General features: G+C 38.2%; 1 protein-coding gene across 1 annotated transcript in view; it reads right to left on the bottom strand.

Annotated features, from left to right (window-relative positions):
* The window catches only part of HEPH (hephaestin), a 308,125-nt gene that overhangs the window by 131,985 nt on the left and 155,792 nt on the right, over positions 1-20,348 (bottom strand). The window contains exons 11-12 of the mRNA XM_006903126.1: positions 18,615-18,827; positions 1,025-1,238 (exon numbers count right to left, since the gene is read on the bottom strand). Of these exons, the coding sequence (XP_006903188.1) occupies positions 1,025-1,238; positions 18,615-18,827 (427 nt within the window). The remainder of the gene's footprint in view (positions 1-1,024; positions 1,239-18,614; positions 18,828-20,348) is intronic.

Below are 20,348 nucleotides of genomic sequence, written 5' to 3'. Positions count from 1 at the left end.
TTTACCTTTATCTTGTTGTGGTGCTCAATATTTTATAAATTATATATATAAGTTCATAGGGAGATGTTTAAGTTTTCTTGATCTCAAAGTCCTAATTTTGGTTCCTGTGGTTTTTTTCTATTGCTTTTCTGTTTGCTATTTCAATGATTTCTGTTCTGTTTATTTATTATTAATATTATTATCTCCATTATTCTGTTTATTTGGGGCTTAATCTCTTCTGACTTTTCAGGTTGGAACTTTGACCTCTTCATTTTATAGCCTTTCTCTTTTCTAATATGTGTTCATTACTATTTTCCCTCCAAGCATTTCTTCAGTTGCATCCCTTGAATTTTTATATTTTTTCCTTTAACTCACTTCAAATATATTTTTCTAATTTCCTTATGAGTTTTCTCTAGCCCATGACTTATCTAAAAGTATATTGTTTAATTTCCAAACTTTTGCCTATTTTCAAATCTTTCTATTACTGATTTCTGATTTTATTATGATCAGATTGCCTGGTATCATTGTAATTCTTGGGTAAGAATTTGTAGTTTTTATTAAATTTGAAAATTCTCTTTTAAATAGCATTCTGTACCTTTGAATATTTTTCTGTTCCCTTCTCTCCTTTTTACTTTATTTACATATATGGTAATTCACTTCACGCTGATCCGCAGTTTACTGACATTCTGTTCATGCCTGCCCCACTCCCACCCCATCTTTTACTGCCTGTGTTTCATTTTGAGTAGTCTGAATTACTGTTTCTCCAGGTTTACTATTCTTTCTTCTTAACTATCTAATTCATTGTTATTCTATTACCTATTATTTCATTTCAGATCATATATATATATATATATCAGTAGAGGTTTAGAGTCTGAGATTCTACTTCATCTTAGTTTCAGCATCGTCTATGTAAAGTAGGAAGCTCTGGTGGAGTAATCCATTTGGAAGAGGGTCAGCTATGTGTTGATTATGACTCAACAGCTTTTCATCTGAAAAATAGTCCAGATTCTCTATGAGTGTGATTGCTCCTTTTCTGAAACCTTACCTCTCCTTCTCAGACTGGTTGCTATATTCCAGTTCCCAGTTCCTGTCAGGGCAATAGTCCCACTGCATTTCTTCTGCCATGATGTAATAGATTCTTGCAGCCTGATACTGTTGACGAAGAGTAGCTTGGCGGCCAGGACACTGAGAGACATTATAGATTGCACTCATTCCTGCTTCCCAGTGATTACTTGCTTGGCAGTAAATTTCAAATGTCCCTGAATTATGAACAGAGAACAAAATTTCATTAGCACACCCCTAGGAAGTGTCACCTTAGGTATAGTGTGGATGGTGAGTTGTCTCACATTATGGTTTTCTTATGTGCGCACATTCCCTTGCATGAAGGCCTTAGGCTCCACTACTCCAGCTGCGCATGCGGTCACCTTAGCCTTATGGGTGCCACCGCCCATGTGTCTTTCTCTCAAGTGCTCTTTACCCACAAACTTGTTGTGGAAGCACAAGTGTTGGCCTTCCCGTAGGAGTTCGAGCTTAAGAGTTCAACCTCTATAACTACACTGTCAGTGTTTGAAATTTGTCACTGCAGCTAGGATAACCCAACATTTCTGGTTTGCCAAGGGTTTTCTCTGATTTAGCACTGAACATCTTACATATCTTGGAATCCTGGATAAATATTCATCATTTATTATCCTAGCTGCCACTTATTATCTATATAGCCTAAGATACTTTCTAAATCTCCGTATAGTTTAGTAAACAGTATTAATGGGCAGAATTATGAATGATCCAGGAGGCATTAAAAAATGATGGAAGGAACAGACAGTCATTGTACCAAAAAGGCTGACACAGAAGAATGTCATGAAACAACATGTGATCAACAGGCAATAGTGATGAAGGAAGAAGTTCAAGGTACTCTGAAAAACTTAACAAAAAACAAGACCCTAGTAGTTGATATAATACCAGTTGACATATTTCGACAAAGAGATGCTGTCCTGGACATGCTGACCAGGTTGTGCCAAGAAATCTGGAGGACAACTACCTGGCCAACTGACTGGAAGATATCCATATTTATTCTTATCCCCCCAAAAGCTGACCCAACAGAGTATGGAAATTATCAAACAGTATCACTAATGTCACACACAAGCAAAATCTTTTTGAAGATTATCTAAAATGACTGGCATAATACCAATGTATTATATAATGTAGTGTAGACCGAGAACTGCTAGAAAAACAAGCTGGGTTTAGAAGAGGCCATGGCATTCGAGACATTATTGCCAATGTCAGATGGATCTTGGCTGAAAGCAGAGTACCAATAGGTTTTCTAATCCTTAGTCCAGCACTCTGGTGCTTAGCGAGTATTGTGAAGACCATGGCCTGGATCAGGCATGCCTTAATCTTTAGAGTGGCATCATTGCTCTTTAGCATTTTGACCCACTTTGAGCTCGATTCTGACTCAATGTACTACACCACCTTAGAATGAATAATTTTCAGCAAAATTTTACTTCTGTGACATACCAATGATGTTGTTAGATCATTTCTATATTCTGCTGCATCACCATTTTTTTGAAAGGGAGCAAATATGAATCTCTTCTAGTCTTTGATCAGGTAGCTCTTTTCCAAATTTCTTGGCAATGACTAGTGAGCTGAATCTGTTAGTCAAAAACTATCCATTTTTATTTCATTCATTCCCAGGCCCTCAGGGCCTTATTTTTGCCAATGTCTTCAGTGAAACTTGTACTTACTTCTTCATTACCATCTGTTATTGATCTTATACTACTTTCTGAAATGGTTCAGTGTCCACTAATTCTTTTTAGTACAGTGACTATGTATTCCCTCGATGCTTTCTCCATCATTCAATATTTTCCAATTTATAATTCTTTAGTATTATAACTTGCAATTTTCATTTGTTCCTCACTTCTTCCCACTTGACAAATATCCTTTGCTTTTGGTTTTCTAAAAAAAGATGCAGCTAAGAGATCAGACGACATAGCTAGTCAAAAGTCATATGAAACAGAATTCTACCTGGTCGCATCTCCTCAGTCATCATACCTATTTCTTCAGATAAATTCCTGATCTATGATTTTTGGACAGTATCAAAACACTTATTCCACACATTGTATATGCTGAAACTGGGATAGAGAGGTTAACAGGACAGACAAGATTCTTGATTTCAGGAGAAACTGGCAGTAATTGCGTAACATAAATGTTTTTACATGCCATGAAATAATTGAAACATGGTGATACTATAAAAAACTAGTAGCATTACTTTGTAAAGATTTTCAAGAAAGACTGCTATTTAACTTTCAGTTGAAGCTTATATAATGATGAGAAAAGTTTTAAATGAAGAATTCCATGTTAGGGATCACTAATGCCTTAAAATGAGAATAAGCATGACTTTGTCAAGGATATGGGGGGAAAGGCTGTTATGAAACTGTACTATGTACCCTTGTTCTATTTGTTGGTTTTTGTTTTTGCAATTTATTTTTTAATAGTTTTCTTTTTAAAAAATATTTTATACCAGATTGCATAAAAAGTTCACATACACTGTTTTTCACACCGGACTTTTCACTTTTCTTTTTTTTTCTTTTTGGTGTTTTCAATCTTCATTTTATTAATTTTAATGAAAGTTTACAGAGACTTAGGGGTTCCAGTCATTCATTGTTGCACATTTCTAACTGACCACCGCCACCCCCTAATTCACCCTTCTGCTTGAAAAGTAAAAAACTCTTTCATTGTTATGCAATCCCTTCTCCCAAGTCCACTCCACCATGCAGCCTTCATTCTGGACTCCTGTCATGACAATAACACCCAATCATATATCTCTTTTAAACATATTTCTTCATCATCTGTTTCAATACAGTATACATCATTCCTCCCCTCCTTCTCTGTCTTCCCTGAAAGCCGATGTCAGTCCCTTTTTACAACAATGACCCTATGCAATATTCGTCCTTTTGTGACTGAGATATTTCACTCAGCAGAATGTCCTCCAGGGTTACTCATTTTGCATAATATTTAATGAGTTCCTTGTTTTTCAATGCTGCATAGTATTTTATTGTGTGAATATACCAGAGCTTCTTTATCCATTTGCTTGATGATGAGCACTTGGGTTGTTTCCAACTCTTTGCTAATGTGAACAAAGTCACAATAAACATGGGTGTGCATATATCTGCTTGGGTGGCAGTTTTGGTTTCTTTAGGGTAAATTCCCAGTAGTGGAATTGCTGGGTCGAAAGGTATTTCTATTTGCAAATTTTTTGAGAAAGTGTCATACAGCCTTCCATAGTGGTTGCACCATTTTACACTCCCACCAACAGTGAATGAGGGTTCCAGTTTCTCCACAACCTCTCCAGCATTTGATGTTTGCTGCTCTGTTAAATTTTGCTGTTCTTACTGGGGTGAGATGAGATCTCATAGTTGTTTTCTTTCCTTTTTCTAAAATTTTATACTGGTTTACTTACAAAGTTCATAAAGTTCATATACATTGGTTTTTCATATTGGATCTTTCCCCTTTCCTTTACCCACCCCTCCCTTCACCCGTCAAATTGTGTGACCATATGATTAAGCTCCCCCCCTTGGATTCTGGTAGTCATTCTACAATAATGGTTTTATACAGTATTTATCTTTATGAGACTGAATTAGTTCACTTAGCATAATGCTCTCCAGTCCCTCCCATGTTAGGTGGTAATTTACAAAATCATTGCTCCTGCGTGCTGCATAGTATTCCATTGTATGAATGTACCATAATTTCTCAATCAATTCACTTGTGATTGGGTATTTGGGCTGTGTCCCTGTTCTTGCTATGGTGAATAACGCTGCTGTTAACGTTGATTTACAAATCTCCATTTGTGCCTCAGTTCTCATTTTCTCAGGGTATATTCCAAGCAGTGGAATAGCTGGATCATATGGAATTTCTATGTTCAGCTTTTTGAGGAAATGTCAAATTGCCTTCCAGAGTGGTTGTACCATTTTACAATCCCGCCAATAATCTATAAGGGTTCTTATCCTGTCACATCCTCTCCAACATTTATTATTTGCTTCCCTGCCAAACTTTGCTACTGTTACTAGGATAAGATGGTATCTTATTGTGGTTTTGATTTGCATCTCTCTTATTACCAGTGATTAAAAGCATTTCTTTCTGTGTCTGTTGGCCATCCTAATGTCCTCCTCTGTGAGAAGTCTTCCCGTGTCATTTGCCCATTTTAAAATTGGAATATCAGTCTTTTTCTTCTGGAGGCCCTGTAGGATCATGTAAACTTTCATTATGAGACCCTTGTCTAGATGGTATTGTCCAATGTTTGTTTCCAGTCAGTAGGTTTTCTTTTCATCCTGTTGGAAAAACTTTTTTGTTTCTTTTGTTTGTTTTTTAATATACACATTTGTTCTTTTATTTTCTACTAAACATTTTTATTTAAAAAAGTTAGAATACAAGTTAGAAGAAATTCTTTCAATTTCCCTCACCCCCCAGCCCATCAAATTGTGCAACCCGATGATTAATCCCCCCTCCCCCTCCACATCTACAGCCCTCTGCTTCCAGCCTCTCCCATCCCTCTTGGATCCTTATACTCATTCTACAATAATGGGTATTTTTTAAATTAATTTTTTTATTAATGATCAGAGATTTAATCTTTAGAAGGTTTCACTCATCAGTTTTATCCTCGTTAGATTGTCAATTTCTGGCTGTCTTTGGCTGTCCCCTTATAGTGTAGACTAGGCCTTCTAAGCTTCTTCACAGTTTGTCTCTTATGAACTTTATGGTTTGGGGTTTTATTTCCAGATCTCTCACTTGCCTTGAGTTGGTTTTTGTGTATGGTGTGAGTTGTGTATCCCGTTTCAGCCTTATGCAGTTAGCAGTCCAGTTTTGCCAGCACCATTTGTTGAAGAGATTGTCATTTCCCCATTTGATAGGTTTCGTTTTCTTGTTTAGTATCAGTTGACCATAGATAGCTGGGTCCATTTTGGGGTTCTCAATTCTGTTCCATTGGTCTATGTTCCTATCATTCTACCAGTACCATGTTGGTTTGGTTACTACTGCTGTGAAATAGGTTTTGTGGTCAGAGAGTCCTATGCTTCCCACTTCATTTTTGTTTTTCAGAAATGCTTTGGTTATTTGGGGTCTTTTTCCTCTCCAAATACACTTGACAATTTCCCTTTCAATCTTCTTGAGAAATGAATTTGGTATCCAAATTGAGATTGCGTTGAACATGTAGATGCTTTTGGTAGGACTGTCATTTTCATAATATTGAGTCTTCCTATCCAAAATGTTCTCTTGTTCTATTTGAATGACTTTTTTGTTTGTTTGTTTATGTACAGGTTCTACATAAGCCCAGTGAAGTGTTCCAAAATTTACATTCTTTCCCATGTTATTTGTACGTTACTATGATACACAAAGTTGAAACTTAGTCAATAAACCACAAATACACATCCTTCTGATATTCTCTGCTTTCAACCAAGATCTGTCTGAGATTAGCAAAGTCTCTAGTTTTATAGCCATTCTAAATACAGCTTGAATTGACAGCAATTCCCTCTCTATATACTACTGCTCCAGCTGTTTATTTTTTAATTATTTTTATTAATTTGAATGAACATTTACAGAGATTTTGGATTTCCATTCATTCATTACTGCACTTTTCTCCCCACCCACCCCCTACCCTCAGTTCGCTCTTCTCTTATATATGTAAAAGAAAAATTCCTTCAGAAAGACTTTGTTGTTGTTATGTTGTTTTGTGCCATTAGTCATCCACGATTCATAGAAACCTTAGGTACAGTATCTCTGGACTCTGCTCTATTCTGAACCACTCTCAATTACTCCAATATAGCTAACTCCATTTCCCCAGTTACTGTGTCAATCCATCTCAGAATTTCAGAGGCAGTTAATGGCACAAGAAGAGATTGTCCATACTTCTCCTGTAGGAGTAAAACATAAACAGGGAAATTCCAGATATTCGAGTACGATTCAGAAGAGACGATGGCAGGAGGAATATCATTGCTGATGTCTGGTGAATCTTGGCTGAAAGCAGACAATAATAGAAAGATGTGTCTTGTTGTGTTTTTACTGATTAGTTGTATTTTAGGTGTGGTACATGATTATGCAAAGGCATTTGACTATGTTAATCATAACAAATTATGGATAATAATGAGAAGAATATGAATCCCAGAACACTTAATTGTACTCATGAATACATAAGAAGCAGTTGTCTGAAAAAAAATAAAAGAACATTGCATAGTTTAAAATGTATGAGGGCATCAAACTTTTGGTTATGATGACTGTAGCAATAGGCTTGAGCATGTATGAGATCCTGAGAATGGAGAAGTCTAGGTCAAGGTTACAATTCATAGGGATGTTATGAGTCACAGTGGACTCCATAGCCACTAACAACAAGAACATTTTGTTGTTGTTATGTGCCATCCAGTCACTTGCGACTCATAGTGACCTTATGTACAGGAGCCCTAAATGCTGTTCTATCCTGTGCCAACTTAGTCATTCCCATCACTCCAGTCAGAGAATCGATCCATCTCATCGAAGGTCTCCCTCTCCTGTGCTACCCCTCCACTCTGCCAAAAATGATGTCCCTCTCCAAGGACCAATTCCTCCTTGCAAGATGCCCAAAGTATGTTGAACGAAGCTTCAGAAGCTTTGACTCCAAGGAGTATTCTGGCTTACCTTCTCCAGGACAAACCTGTTTGTTCTCCTAGCAGTCATTGGTATATTCAACACTCTTCTCCAGCACCACAGCTCAAAGGAATCAATCCTCTTTCCATCATCCCTATTCACTGTCCAACTCTCTGATGCATGGCATGTGATTGCGAAGATTATAGCTCGGATCAGGCGCACCTTAGTCTCCAGCCTGACATTGTTGCTCTTCAGTACTCGTGAGAGGTCTCTCACAGCTGATTTTTCCAATGCAATTTGTCTCTTGATTTACTGGCTGCTGTTACCAAGAGTGTTGACTGTGGAGCCAAATAAACTAAAACTGTTAACTATCTCAATCTCTTCACTGTCCATACTGATGCTGCCAATTGGCCCAGTGGTGAGAATCTTTGTTTTCTGGATGTTGAGCTTCAATCCAAATAGGAGGCTGCAGTCCTTGACCTTCTGCAGCAAGTACTTCAGGTCCTCTTCAGTTTCAGCAAGCGGGGTTTTGTCATCTGCATAATGCAGGTTTTTGATGTCTCTTCCACCAATCCTGATGCCACATTCCTCCTTGTACAGCCTAGCATCTGTTCTGCATACAGATTGAAAAGGTATGGAGACAGAGTACATCCCTGACAGACCCTCTTCTTGATTTTGAATCATGTAGTGTCTCCTTGCTCTGTTCTGACAACTGCCTCTTGGTCCAAGTATAGGTTTTGCATTAGCACAATCAAATGTTCTGGAATTCCCATTCTTCTCAGAGTCAGCCACAGCTTGTTGTGATCCACACAGTCAAAAGCCTTTGCACAGTCAATGAAGCACAGATAGACATTCTTCTGGTACTCTCAGCTTTCTGCCAAGGTCCATCTAACATTAGCTATAATATCCCTAGTACCACGACCTCTTCTAAATCCAGCCTGCACATCTGGCAGTTCTCTATTGACGTATTGTTCCAAATGTTTTTGTCTCATTTTCAGCAGAATCTTGCTTTAATGTGATATTAATGATATTGTTCGATAATTTCCACACTCTGTTGGGTCCCTCAGGCCAAGAAACAAAAATTGTGCGGTGGTGCTGAAGGACACATCCTTCTCTCCTGGTTATCCACCTTCTTGCATCAGCACCTGGCTTCAAATATAAGAGAAACGGTATTAACCCATGAGAAAGCAATCCTGGAGTGGAAGTTTAAGAACGAGGACTGTTTCTCAGAACTTCTAGGAAAAGAAGTTGTACATTACAGTTGTACTTAACAACTTTAAATTGAAGTCATACTGGCTGCACCATAAGGGACTGACAGCAGCATGGTATGTTCAGAATCACAGAAATGCTGATGGCTTGAGACTTAGGCCACCACATCAGAGGCTGGTCAATGGGAGATGGGTGTTGAAAGTTGTAGGCAAAAGTAGGAAGGGATGGTGGTGGAGTAAGGAAAGGGTGGATTTAAAAAACCCAAAAATCAAACAACATGTAGCAAGGGTGAGCAGCAACATTGAATCTATCTGTCAGACCCTATTATATATATTTAAAAATTGAGACAGACTAGGAGGAAGGATTGGCCATTCACTTCCGAAATGACAAGCCTTCGAAAACCCTATGTACAATAGAGCACACTTAGACTAGCAGACATGGCAATTGAGACTTAGATCTTAGAAATGGAAATACAAAGAAGAAGGAACAGCTGTAAGCAAACACTAGTGATTGGAATGTGGAATGTGAGAAGCATGAATGTAGGAAAATTGGACATTGTTTAGAAAGAAATGGAATGCATAAATTTTTTTTTGAACGCATAAATATTGACATAATAGGTATTGGTTAAATGAGATGGCTTGGCATGGGGCATTTTGAATCAGATGATTATATGATTTACTATGCTGGGGATGAAAAGATGAGAAAAAATGGGGTTGGTTTCATAATTAAAAAAGTCATTTCTAGGTCCATCCTGAAATACAATGTGGTGAGCGACAGGATAATATCCATACGCATACAAGGAAGTGCAGTGAATACCACTATCATTCAAATATATGCACCAACAACTAGAGCCAAAGAGGAGGATATGGAAGATTTCTAACAACTTTCGCAGTCAGAAATTGATCAAACATGCAATCAAGTTGCATTGATAATAATAGGCGACTGGAACTCAAAATGTGGGAACAGGGGAGAAGGATCAGTAGCTGGAAAACACGGGCGTGTTGAGAGAAATGAGGCTGGAGATAGAATGATAGAGTTCTGCACATTCAACGATTTATTCATTGCAAATGCATTTTATAAGAAACATAAACACAGACTATATACATGGATCTCACCTGATGGTATGCATAGGAATCAAATAGATTACATTTGTGGAAAGATTCCCTAGAGAAGCTCAATATCAGCAGTGAAGACCAGGTCGGGTGCTGATTGTGGGACAGACCACCAACTACTCATATGCAAGTTCAAGCTGAAATTGAGGAAAATTAAATCAAGTCCATGGGAACCAAAATTTGACCTTAAGTCTGTCCCACTCGAATTTCAAAACCAAGTCAGGAACAGATTTGAGGTCTTGAGCACCAATGAGTGTAGACCAAATGAACTCTGGAAGGATATCAAGAAAACCGTCCGTGAAGAATGCAAAAGATCATTACAAAGGGTGAAGAAGAAGAAAAGACCAAGATGGATGTCCATGAGACTCTGAGTATTGCATTAGAGTGCTGAGAATCCAAAGCTAAAGGAAGAAACCAAGAAATCAAAGAGCTATTTCAAAAGGCAGTTCGGGACGACAAAGCAAGATACAATAATGAAATGTGTGGAGAGCTGGAGTCAGAAAATCAAAAGGGCGGAACTCGTTCAGTGTTTTTTAAGCTGAAGGAGTTGAAAAACAAATTCAAGCCACGGGTGGCAATACTTAAGGATACTTTGGGTAGAATGTTAAATGATCCAGGAAGTATCAAGAGAAGATGGAACTAGTACACAGAGTCACTGTATCAGAAGGAATTGGCTGACACAGAAGAATTACATGAAATAACCTATGAGCAAGAGCCTATGGTGATGAAGGAGGAAGTTCAAGGTCTGAAGGAACTGGCGAAAAAACAAGGCTCCAGGAGTTGACCGCATACCAATTGACATATTTCAACAAACAGACACTGCCCTGGATGTGCTCACTAAGTTGTGCCAAGAAATCTGGAGGACAGCCAGCTGGCCGACTGACTGGAACAAGAACATAGTAAACTTTAAAAGTGCAAATCAGATCTTGCCACTCCTCACCTTAATGAAAGAAATGAAAGTTTTGGTGGATTTTTAAAACCTAAATGTCCTAAGCAAGATCTTTGCTAATTTGGCACCTGTTTTTCTTTCTGTGCTGTTAACCATTTATATACTCTTTACACTCCTTACGTTTGATATTTGATATTTCTAAATAGAAGTAGTATTAGACTTTTCAGTGAGCATATTCTTCATTATCTAATACCGTCTTACATATTGAAGACAATTTTAACATCTCTGATTCCCACTTTCTAAATGCCAGTAGTATCTCCACCCCACTCCAGTCATTGTTATAAATTAAACTTCATCACACAATTTAAATTGTCCTTTATTGTGTTACCTAGAGTTGAGCATCACCGAACCAAATACATCTCTTCAACCTTATCCATATAGATGTTTCATCCAAGCCAATGCCCATGGGTCCCAGTATTTTCTTTCTTTGACTGGTGAAGGTTTGTTATTATTAGGTGCTGTCAAGCTGATTTTTAGAGCAGAGTGACAATAAGTACAACAGACTCTCCACCTCCACAACACAACTTTTTGTTATTGTTAAGTGTCATCGAATTGACTACAAATCACTGTTGTTGTTAAGTGACATCGAATTATGATTCATAATAACCCTATGAACAACAGATTTGAACCTTGTCCTATCCTGGACCGTCCTTTTCATCTACACCACATTTGCACCCTATGACAGACACTCTATCAATCCTTCATGTTAAGCATCTTCCTGTCCTTCACTGACCATCTACCTTTTCAAATATGATGTCCCCCTTCACAGAATAGTCTCTCATAGCAAAATGTCCAAAATACATGAGACGAAACTTACCAGTCTTGCCTCCAAGGAGTACTCTGGTTGCACTTTTTCCAAGATATATCTCTTTGGTTTTTGTGGGTTTTTTTGTTTTTGTTGTTTTTTACCTTCCAGGGGATACTCAGCACTTTTCTCCAAAACCACAACTCAAATATATCATTTCTTCTTCTGTTATCCTTTGTTCATTGTCTAGCTCTCAGAAGCATAGAAGGTGACTGGAAAATCTGTGGTTTGAATCAGGCATACCTTAGGCTTCAAACTGACATCATTGTCCTTCAGGACTTTCCCAATGTTATATGCCTTCTGATCTCCTGACTGTTGGTACCAAGTGTATTGACTACAGATACAAGCAAGATGAAACTGTTGGCAATTGCAAGCTTTTTTTTTTTCAATCTATCTGATGTTGTCTATTGACTCAGTGGTGAGAATTTTTGTTTTCTTTATGTTGAAATGCTGTCTTGGATCCTCTGCAGCAAATATCCCAGATCCTTTTCACTTTCAGCAAACAAGATTGTGCCAACTGCATAATACAGTTCATCTATGAGTCTTCCTCTAATCCTAATGCTACCATTTTCTTTATGAAGTCCATCTTCTCAAATTATTTACTCAGCATTTTTGTTGTTGTTATGTGCCGTCCAGTCACTTGGGACCCATAGTGAACCTATGTACAATAGCCCGAAAACTTCCTCTATCCAGTGCTAACCTTATTGTCTCTGGCACAGCTACCCTCAATACTCGTTACTGAGTCAATCTATATAATTGAGTGTGTTCCTTTCTTGTGCTGTCCCTCGACCCTCCCAAGCATAATGTCCCTCTCCAAGGACTGGTCTGTCCTTGCAACATGTCCAAAATATGTCAGACGAAGCTTCAGAATTTTTGCCTCTAAGGAGTAGCCTGGTTTGACCCTCTCGAGGATGAATGTGTTTGTTCTCCTGGCAGGTATATTCAATATTCTTCTCCAACACCACAACTCAAAGGCATCAATTCTCTTTCTATCATCCCTAGTCATAGTCCACTTTTCCGATGCATAATAACTAATTGTGAAGACTATGGCCTGAATGAGGTGCACCTTAGTCTCCAGACTGACATTGTTGCTCTTCAGTACTCTGGAAAAATCCCTGACAGCAGACTTTCCCAATGCAATTTGTCTTTTGATTTCCTGGCTGCTGGTACCAAGAGTGTTCATAGTGGAGCTAAGCAAACTAAAGCTGTTAATAATCTCAATCTCTTCACTGCCTATCAAGATGCTGCCAATCAGCCTATTGATGAGAATCTTGATGTTTTCTTAATATTGAGCTTCAATCCATATTGAAGGCTATAGTCCTTGACCTTCTTTAGTAAGTACTTCAGCTCCTCAAATGATTTACTCAGCATACAGACTAAATAATTATAGAGAAAGGATATAGCTCTGGCACACACTTTTCCCAATTTGAAATCATCCAGTGTTCCCTTGCTTTGTTTGGACAAATGCTGACGGGGCTAGATCCAAGATTTTGTACAAGTATAGTTAAATATTCAGAAATTTCCATTCTTCTCAATGTTAGCCATACTTTGTCATGATTCATATAGTAAAATACCTTTGCACAGTCAATAAAACACAAATAGACATTTTTTTCTGATATTCTCTGTTTTCAGCTAAGAGCCATCTGAAATCAGCAGTGATATATATACCTGATGTATGGCCTCTTCTAAATCCAGCCAGAATTTCTCACAGTTCTCTGTCAATGTACTGTTTTGCCTTGCTTTGGATGATTTTTAGAAATATTTTGTTTGCATTTGATAGTAATTATATTGTACAAAATTGTTTGCATTATGTTGGATCACATTTCTTGGAAATGGAAAGAAACAAATATAGATATGTTCCAGTCAGTTGGCCAGAGAGCTATTTTGCAATTTCCTGCAAAGAGAGAGTAGTAAAATGTCCAGGGATGCATCTGTTATTGAGAGCATGTCAATTGGTATCCTATCAATATTTGTCCAGTGCCTGAGATGCAGCTTGAATGACTCCATATCATATAATACTTTCTGAATTTTTTCCAAGTTAACAAGTTCTTTTTTTTACAGTGCTTCCCTCCGTGTACTTAATCTATCATTTTAAAAATTATTTTTATTTTATATTGATTGGTATACAAAATGTGTTAACGTTATCTTTCATTTATATACAGTGTGTATCACACATTCCTTCTTCACATTGTGTTTCGTACTATCATTACTACACATTGTATTTTATATAATTAGTCACCATTGATATATATAGCCATTTGTTGTTTTTGTTGTTGTTGTTACATACCTGTTCTGTGTCATCCTCACACTTGCTGACATACAAGATTCCATTGCAGCTGCCACCTTGTCAATTCACCTGGTTGAGGGTCTTCCTTTCTTTCGTCGACCCTCCACCCTTCCCAAAATCATGTCCCTCTCTGAGGAATAGCAACTCCTAGCAGTATGTCCAAAGTATGTTAGGTGAAGCCTCATCATTCTTGCCTCCAAAGAGCACTCTGACTGCACTCTCTCCACTCTGTTTTCTTGGCCGTCCATGCTCTTCTTCAACACCACAGCTCAAAGGCATCAATTCTTTTTCTGTCATCCTTATTAATTGTGCAGGTCTCAGATAAATTTCCAGTAATCACAAAGACCATGGCCTGAATCACACACTTTAGTCCTCAAACTGATATCACTACTCCTTAATAAATTGGAAAGGTCTTTAACTGCAGATTTTCCCATTGCAATTTGTTTCCTTATTTCCTGACTGTTCGTACCAAGGGTTTTAATTGTGGATCCAAGCAAGAGAAAGCTGTTGACAATTTCAATATCCTCTCCATCCATAATGACACTGCCTATTGGTCCAGTGGTAACAATCTTTGTTTTCTTGATATTGAGATGCAATTCATACTGAAGGCTGCATTCCTTGATCTTCTGCAATAAGTGCTTCAAATCTGCTTCACTTTCAGCAAGCAAGGTTGTGTCATTTCATTTGCATAACACAGGTTATTGATAAGTCTCTCTTCAATCCTGGTGCCACTTTTCCCTTCATAGATTCCAGATTCTCAGTTAATTTGCTCAGAATATAGATTGAACAACTATGAAGACAGAATACATTCCTGATGCACTCTCTTCCCAATTCCAAATTATGCAGTGCTCCCCTGCCCCATTTGCACAACAGCTTCCTGGTACAGGTATAGGTTCTTCACAAGCACGATTAAGTGCTCTGAGATTCCCATTCTTCTCAATGTCAGCCACAACTCGTCATGATCCACACAGTCAATAAAGTACAAATAGATATTCTTCTGGTATCCCTTACTTTCAGCCAGGATCTATCCGACATCAGCAATGATATCCCTGGTGCCATGGCCTCTTCTAAATCCCACTTGAACTTCTGGCAATTCCCTATCTATGAATTTTTACAAAATTTTACCATCTGAATTGACCAAACATGCAATCAGGATGTGTTAATGATAATTCATGACTGTAATGCAAAAGTAGGAAACAGTAAAAAAAGTAGTTGGAAAGTATGGTCTTGGTGATAGAAGTGAGGCTGAAAATAGAATGATTGAGTTTTTTATTTAGCATGATTTATTCATTGCAAATACTTTTTCTAAAAGACACAAAAGATTACTTTACACATGAATTTCATAGGAATCAGCTAGACTACATTTGTGGAAGAAATCGTTGGAGAAGTTCAGTATCAGCAGTCAAAACTAGGCCAGGAGCAGACTGTGGGTCAGTTCATCAATTACTCATATGCAAGTTCAAATTGAGGCCAAAGAAAATAGAAATAAGTCCACAGGAACCAAAATCTGATCTTGAATAAATTCCATAGGAATTTCATGATCATCTTAAGAATAATTTTGAGTCCTTGAACACCAACGACAGAAGACCAGATGAGTTGTGGGATGATATCAAGGATTTCATCCACGAAGAAAGTAAAAGATCATTACAAAAACAGAGAAGGAAGAAAAAAACTGAAATGGATGTCAGAAGGAACTCTAAAAATTGCATTGGAATGTAGAGAAGCCAAATCTAAAGGAAAATATGTTGAAGTAAACGAGCTGAACAAATGGTTTCAAAGGGCAGCTTGGGAGGGCAAAGTAAAAATATGGAGAGTGGGAATTGGAGAAAAAAAAGGGAAGAGCTTGCTCTGCCTTTCTCAAGTTGAAAGAACTGAAAAGCAAATTTAGACTTCATGTCACAATTTTGAAAGATCCTATGGGCAATGTATTTGAATGACCCAGAAACATCAAAAGAAGATGGAGGGAATACATAGAGTAACTGTACCAGAAATAATTAATTGATACTGAACAATTTCAGGAAGTACAATATGAACAGGAGCCAATGATAATGAAAGAGGAAGTGGAAGCTGCATTGAAGGCACTGGCAAAACATAAGGCTCCAGGAATCAATGGGATAGCAATTGACTTGTTTCAATTAACAGACATAGCCTTTGGTACACTCACCAGACTATGCCAGAAAATTTGGAGGACAGCTTTCTGGCCAACGGATTGGAAGAGGTCTATATTTGCTCCTATTCCCAAGAGGGGGGATCCAACTGAACATGGTAATTATCAAACAATATCATTGACATCACATGCTAGAAAAATATTGCTGAAGCTCCTTCAAAAATGGGTGAAACAGTACATAAATAGGGAATTGCCAGTTTACGTGGTATATAGCTACTCTCACCTCATTTTTTCAGTTTCCCAATGGTTCTTTCCTAACCCTCTCCCTCTGCCCACCATACTCTGAGACCTTGTGATTTCTCCCCTCTCCACCATCAGCCCTGCTTCTCTTTCTCTTTCCCCCTTTGGAATTTTGTATAGAGCTTAGTAGTTATCCTTCTATTTTTACAATAACGGTCTTAAGCAGTATTTGTCCTTATGAGACTGAGTTAGTTCACTCTGCATAATGCTCTCCAGCCTCTCTCATGTTATATAATTGTTGGGTTTGGATATTTGTTTGTGGTTGCTTTTTTTTAAATCATTGCTCCTGAGTGCTGCATAGTGTTCCATCATGTGAATGTACCACAGTTTCTCTATGTTTTTATGGTGCTCCCTGGGTCATACAAAATTTTTCCTATAGTGTCTCTTGATCTTACAATTCAAAAGTTTAATTTGTTTTTAAGTTCTTTCAGTTTGAAAAATGCTGAGCATTTCTCACTCATGTTTATAGATACCCTATAAACAATGGACCTAAATCTAAGCCATCCTCAACATCTCTGATAAACTTGAACCTATTATTACAGTAATTGTGTCAATGCTTCTCATCAAGGATCTTCCTCTTTCCACCTTTCCAAGAATGATGCTTTTTTCCAAGGGATGACCTCTCCTAACAATATGCTCTATATAATACATGCTACCCTCCAGTAAACACCACTGGGCCAATTGGCAGCATCATGATGGATGGTGAAGAGATTGAGATTGTTAACAGCTTTAGTTTGCTTGGCTCCACAATCAACATTCTTGATACCAGCAGCCAGGAAACCAAGAGATGATTTTGATTGGGAAAGTCGGATATCAGTTGGACAATGATTAGGGATGACAGAAAGAGAATTGATGCCTTTGAGCTGTGGTTCTGGAGAAGAGCTTTTAATATACCATGGACTGCCAGGAGAACAAACAGATTTGTTCTAGAGAGAGTGAAGCCATCCTGCTCCTGGAGGCAAAGATTCTGAAGCTTTGTCTGGCATACTCTGAGCATGTTGCAAGGAGGGACCAGTCCTTGGAGAGGAATATCATGCTTGAAAGGATGGAGGAACGGAGAAAGAGAGGGAGACCACAGATGAAGTAAACTGATACAATGACTAGGGTAATGAAGAAAGGTGTGTTGGAGACAGTAAAGCTGGCATAGGATAGAGCAGATTTCAGGGCTATTGTACATAGGGTGGCTAATAGTAGCAAGTTACTCTTTGGCACATAACAACAACTACAACCAGTAAACACCCCTGTTGCACTTTCTCTAATCACCCTAATGTGAAGTGCTTTGTAAAATCCATTAGTAGATCAGAATTTTTCAATTGTGAAATTTTATTTAGTTTTGTTTCTTTCTCAGATAAGAATGGGACTTATATAACCTAAATAAATGTAGTGCAGTGGGAATTTGATAGAATAACTATTTTTCTTCTTCTCTCTCCCCCCCCCCACTGTTGTTATTGAATACTGTAGGGTTGAAATCCACCCATAGCTGACCCTCCAGCAAGTTTTCAGAGGGAGTTTTCAGAGGGAGAAGATTGCTCATTCTTCTCCTGAGTAACAGCTCGTGGCCTCAAACTGTGCGCCTTCAGGATTGCAGCAAAATTTCTTTCCACTAGGCCACCAGAGCGTCCTGCTACAAAGCAAAAAATACCCATGCATTGGGACATACTAGACACAGATATAATCTGAAGAAAGAATTCTGTCAAATAGCTTCAGTACAAGAAGGGGGGGGGTAAGATTGAAATAAAGAGGAAAGAAAACCAATATTAAGAGAAAAATAATGACTAGATATCAGTTGTAGAGGCAGCATGTGTCTTCTTTCTGATGCCTGGATTGAAAAATGTTACAGTTCCTTATTCCCTCAGAAGTGGAAATTAGTAGAAATTATTTCAGAATGTCAGGGTTGTGAACAGTTTCTTTACTTCTCATAAACCTCCTTTCTAATGCTTCCAGTAAGATCTGTGTTTTCAAAGGCCTATGTAGCCAAGTCCACCCTCTATCTATATAATAATTATTTGAAGCTGAAAAGCACAAAAGCTTCACTTATGTTGTTCTAGAAATTAGGTTTCTTAGCTATCAATTCATTTTATCTTGCATGCAGCTAAGAACATTATCTAAAAGATATGAGCAATGTGCTGAAGAAGAAGACAAAATAATTTTTAAAACACTCTTGGGAAACTAAAAATGTATCTTATTTTCTCTTTATCCTTCCACTACAACATAAGTGTAAAAAAGTCTCTGAGCCTAGAATCAGTCACTAAGGCACTTACCAATATTGTCAGGCTGCATGGTTGCTATGAGAAAAGTGTGAGGAAACAGCATGGCTGCACCCTTCCTCATGCCCTGAAGTTGTACGGTGTTTCCCTGGAACATGACTCCATGAACATCAGTCTCTGTGCCCAGACCAAGCAGGTGCCAGGCCACCATATCGCCCTTGCACATGTCTAGACCAGGCAAGTTAGAGAACAGAAACCCATTAATGGCTGCAAAACAAGAAAATAAAGCAGAAATGGAAGATAAGATTAAAATGATATTCAAAATCACTGAATCCATTCTGTACTTCCCACAACTTGAAACTTCCAAATCTTCATCAGCCCTTTTACCTTACACCTAAATAACTTTGATTTTTCTTATTAAAAAAAACCAACCCAACCAACCGCTAGGACATATACCTGCCTGTTCTTGCACATTTCTTACAGCTGTTCCATACATTCAAATCTCTCCCCCCCCCCAAGGCATGCAGTTCAAATGCATCAGCTGCTCCATGGGAGAAGGGTGGTCAGTCTCTTTCCATGCAATTTACTGCCTCTGAAAACCCACTGTATGGTCAATTATGGGCCAGTTCTGACACCTATATATGGAGGGGGGAGTGGAGGAACTTCTGGTGACTTATGTTGTTATTATGTGTTGTCAAGTCAGAACGGATTCAAAGCTCACCCTCCAGAGGGTTTTCAGAAACTGTAAATCATATAGTAGGAGATTGCCCATCTTTCTCCTATATCCATAATGGTTGAATATCTATCTCTGTCTCTATATCTATCTTTCTATCTCTATCTCTCTATATCTATCTTTCTATCTCTCTATTATCTATCTATCTATCTATCTATCTATCTATCTTCTATCATCTATCAATCTCATAATTCAGGGAGCACTGGTCACCTATTGGCAAGATGCTGTGCTGCAATCCTGAAGGCATGCGGTTCGAATCCACCAGCTGCTCTGCAAGAGAAGGATGGGCAAACTCCTCCCATATGATTAACTGCCTCTAAACACCCTCTGGATGGTCAGCTGTGGGTTGGTCTGACTTGAGGGTACTCAACAATAAGAACATGCCATAGTTTGTGAAACTTTCATACCACAAAATTCCTCAACACTACTTGCTACATAGGCTGTACTGATTTACTTATCAATCTATCTCCTGTCTTGGAAAGACCTAGCAAAAGGTAGATTTTTTTTTTAGGTATGTATTACTGCTTAAGCAACTAGTACATTGTCAGGTACCAAGTTAATGTTCAATAAGTTAAAACCAAAATTAATTTGGCCTATAATTCTCTTTGTTTTAGTTTCGGCAACTAATGGAACTGATTGACTATAGGAATAGAGATAGAGCCAAAAGATAATTAACTTATTCTTGTGTTCCTCTCACCCTTTCCCACTCCCAAGAGGTGTACAAGAAGTCCTTGTTAATGTCCACACAATCATTGGAACTATCTTTAATGAGTTACCCTGTTTGACAGTTCCATAAGATACCTGGGAGATTATTACCAATCCCAAGATTCTGCTTTTCCTTCTTATAATGTTCAAACTACTTTCAACCAGGGACCCATCCCATCTTTCCAGGTAATCGAAGGCGCCAAAAGCCCGCGACATCCGTTCCGGCCCGTGATGCCCTCGGGCCAAGAAAAGCCTATCTACACACCAGTTCTACAGGATGCATTACCTTTGACCGGGAAACATTACTACTAAACTTCAGAGACACTGATCCCAACATAAAGAACTACCAT

This window comes from Elephantulus edwardii, unplaced genomic scaffold, assembly GCF_000299155.1.
Source record: "Elephantulus edwardii isolate Elephantulus edwardi_28Jun2011 unplaced genomic scaffold, EleEdw1.0 scaffold00514, whole genome shotgun sequence".
In the NCBI taxonomy this organism is placed as follows: Eukaryota; Metazoa; Chordata; class Mammalia; order Macroscelidea; family Macroscelididae; genus Elephantulus; species Elephantulus edwardii.
Note: the sequence above shows the minus strand (reverse complement) of the source record. Positions and strands in the feature narration are given on the sequence as shown.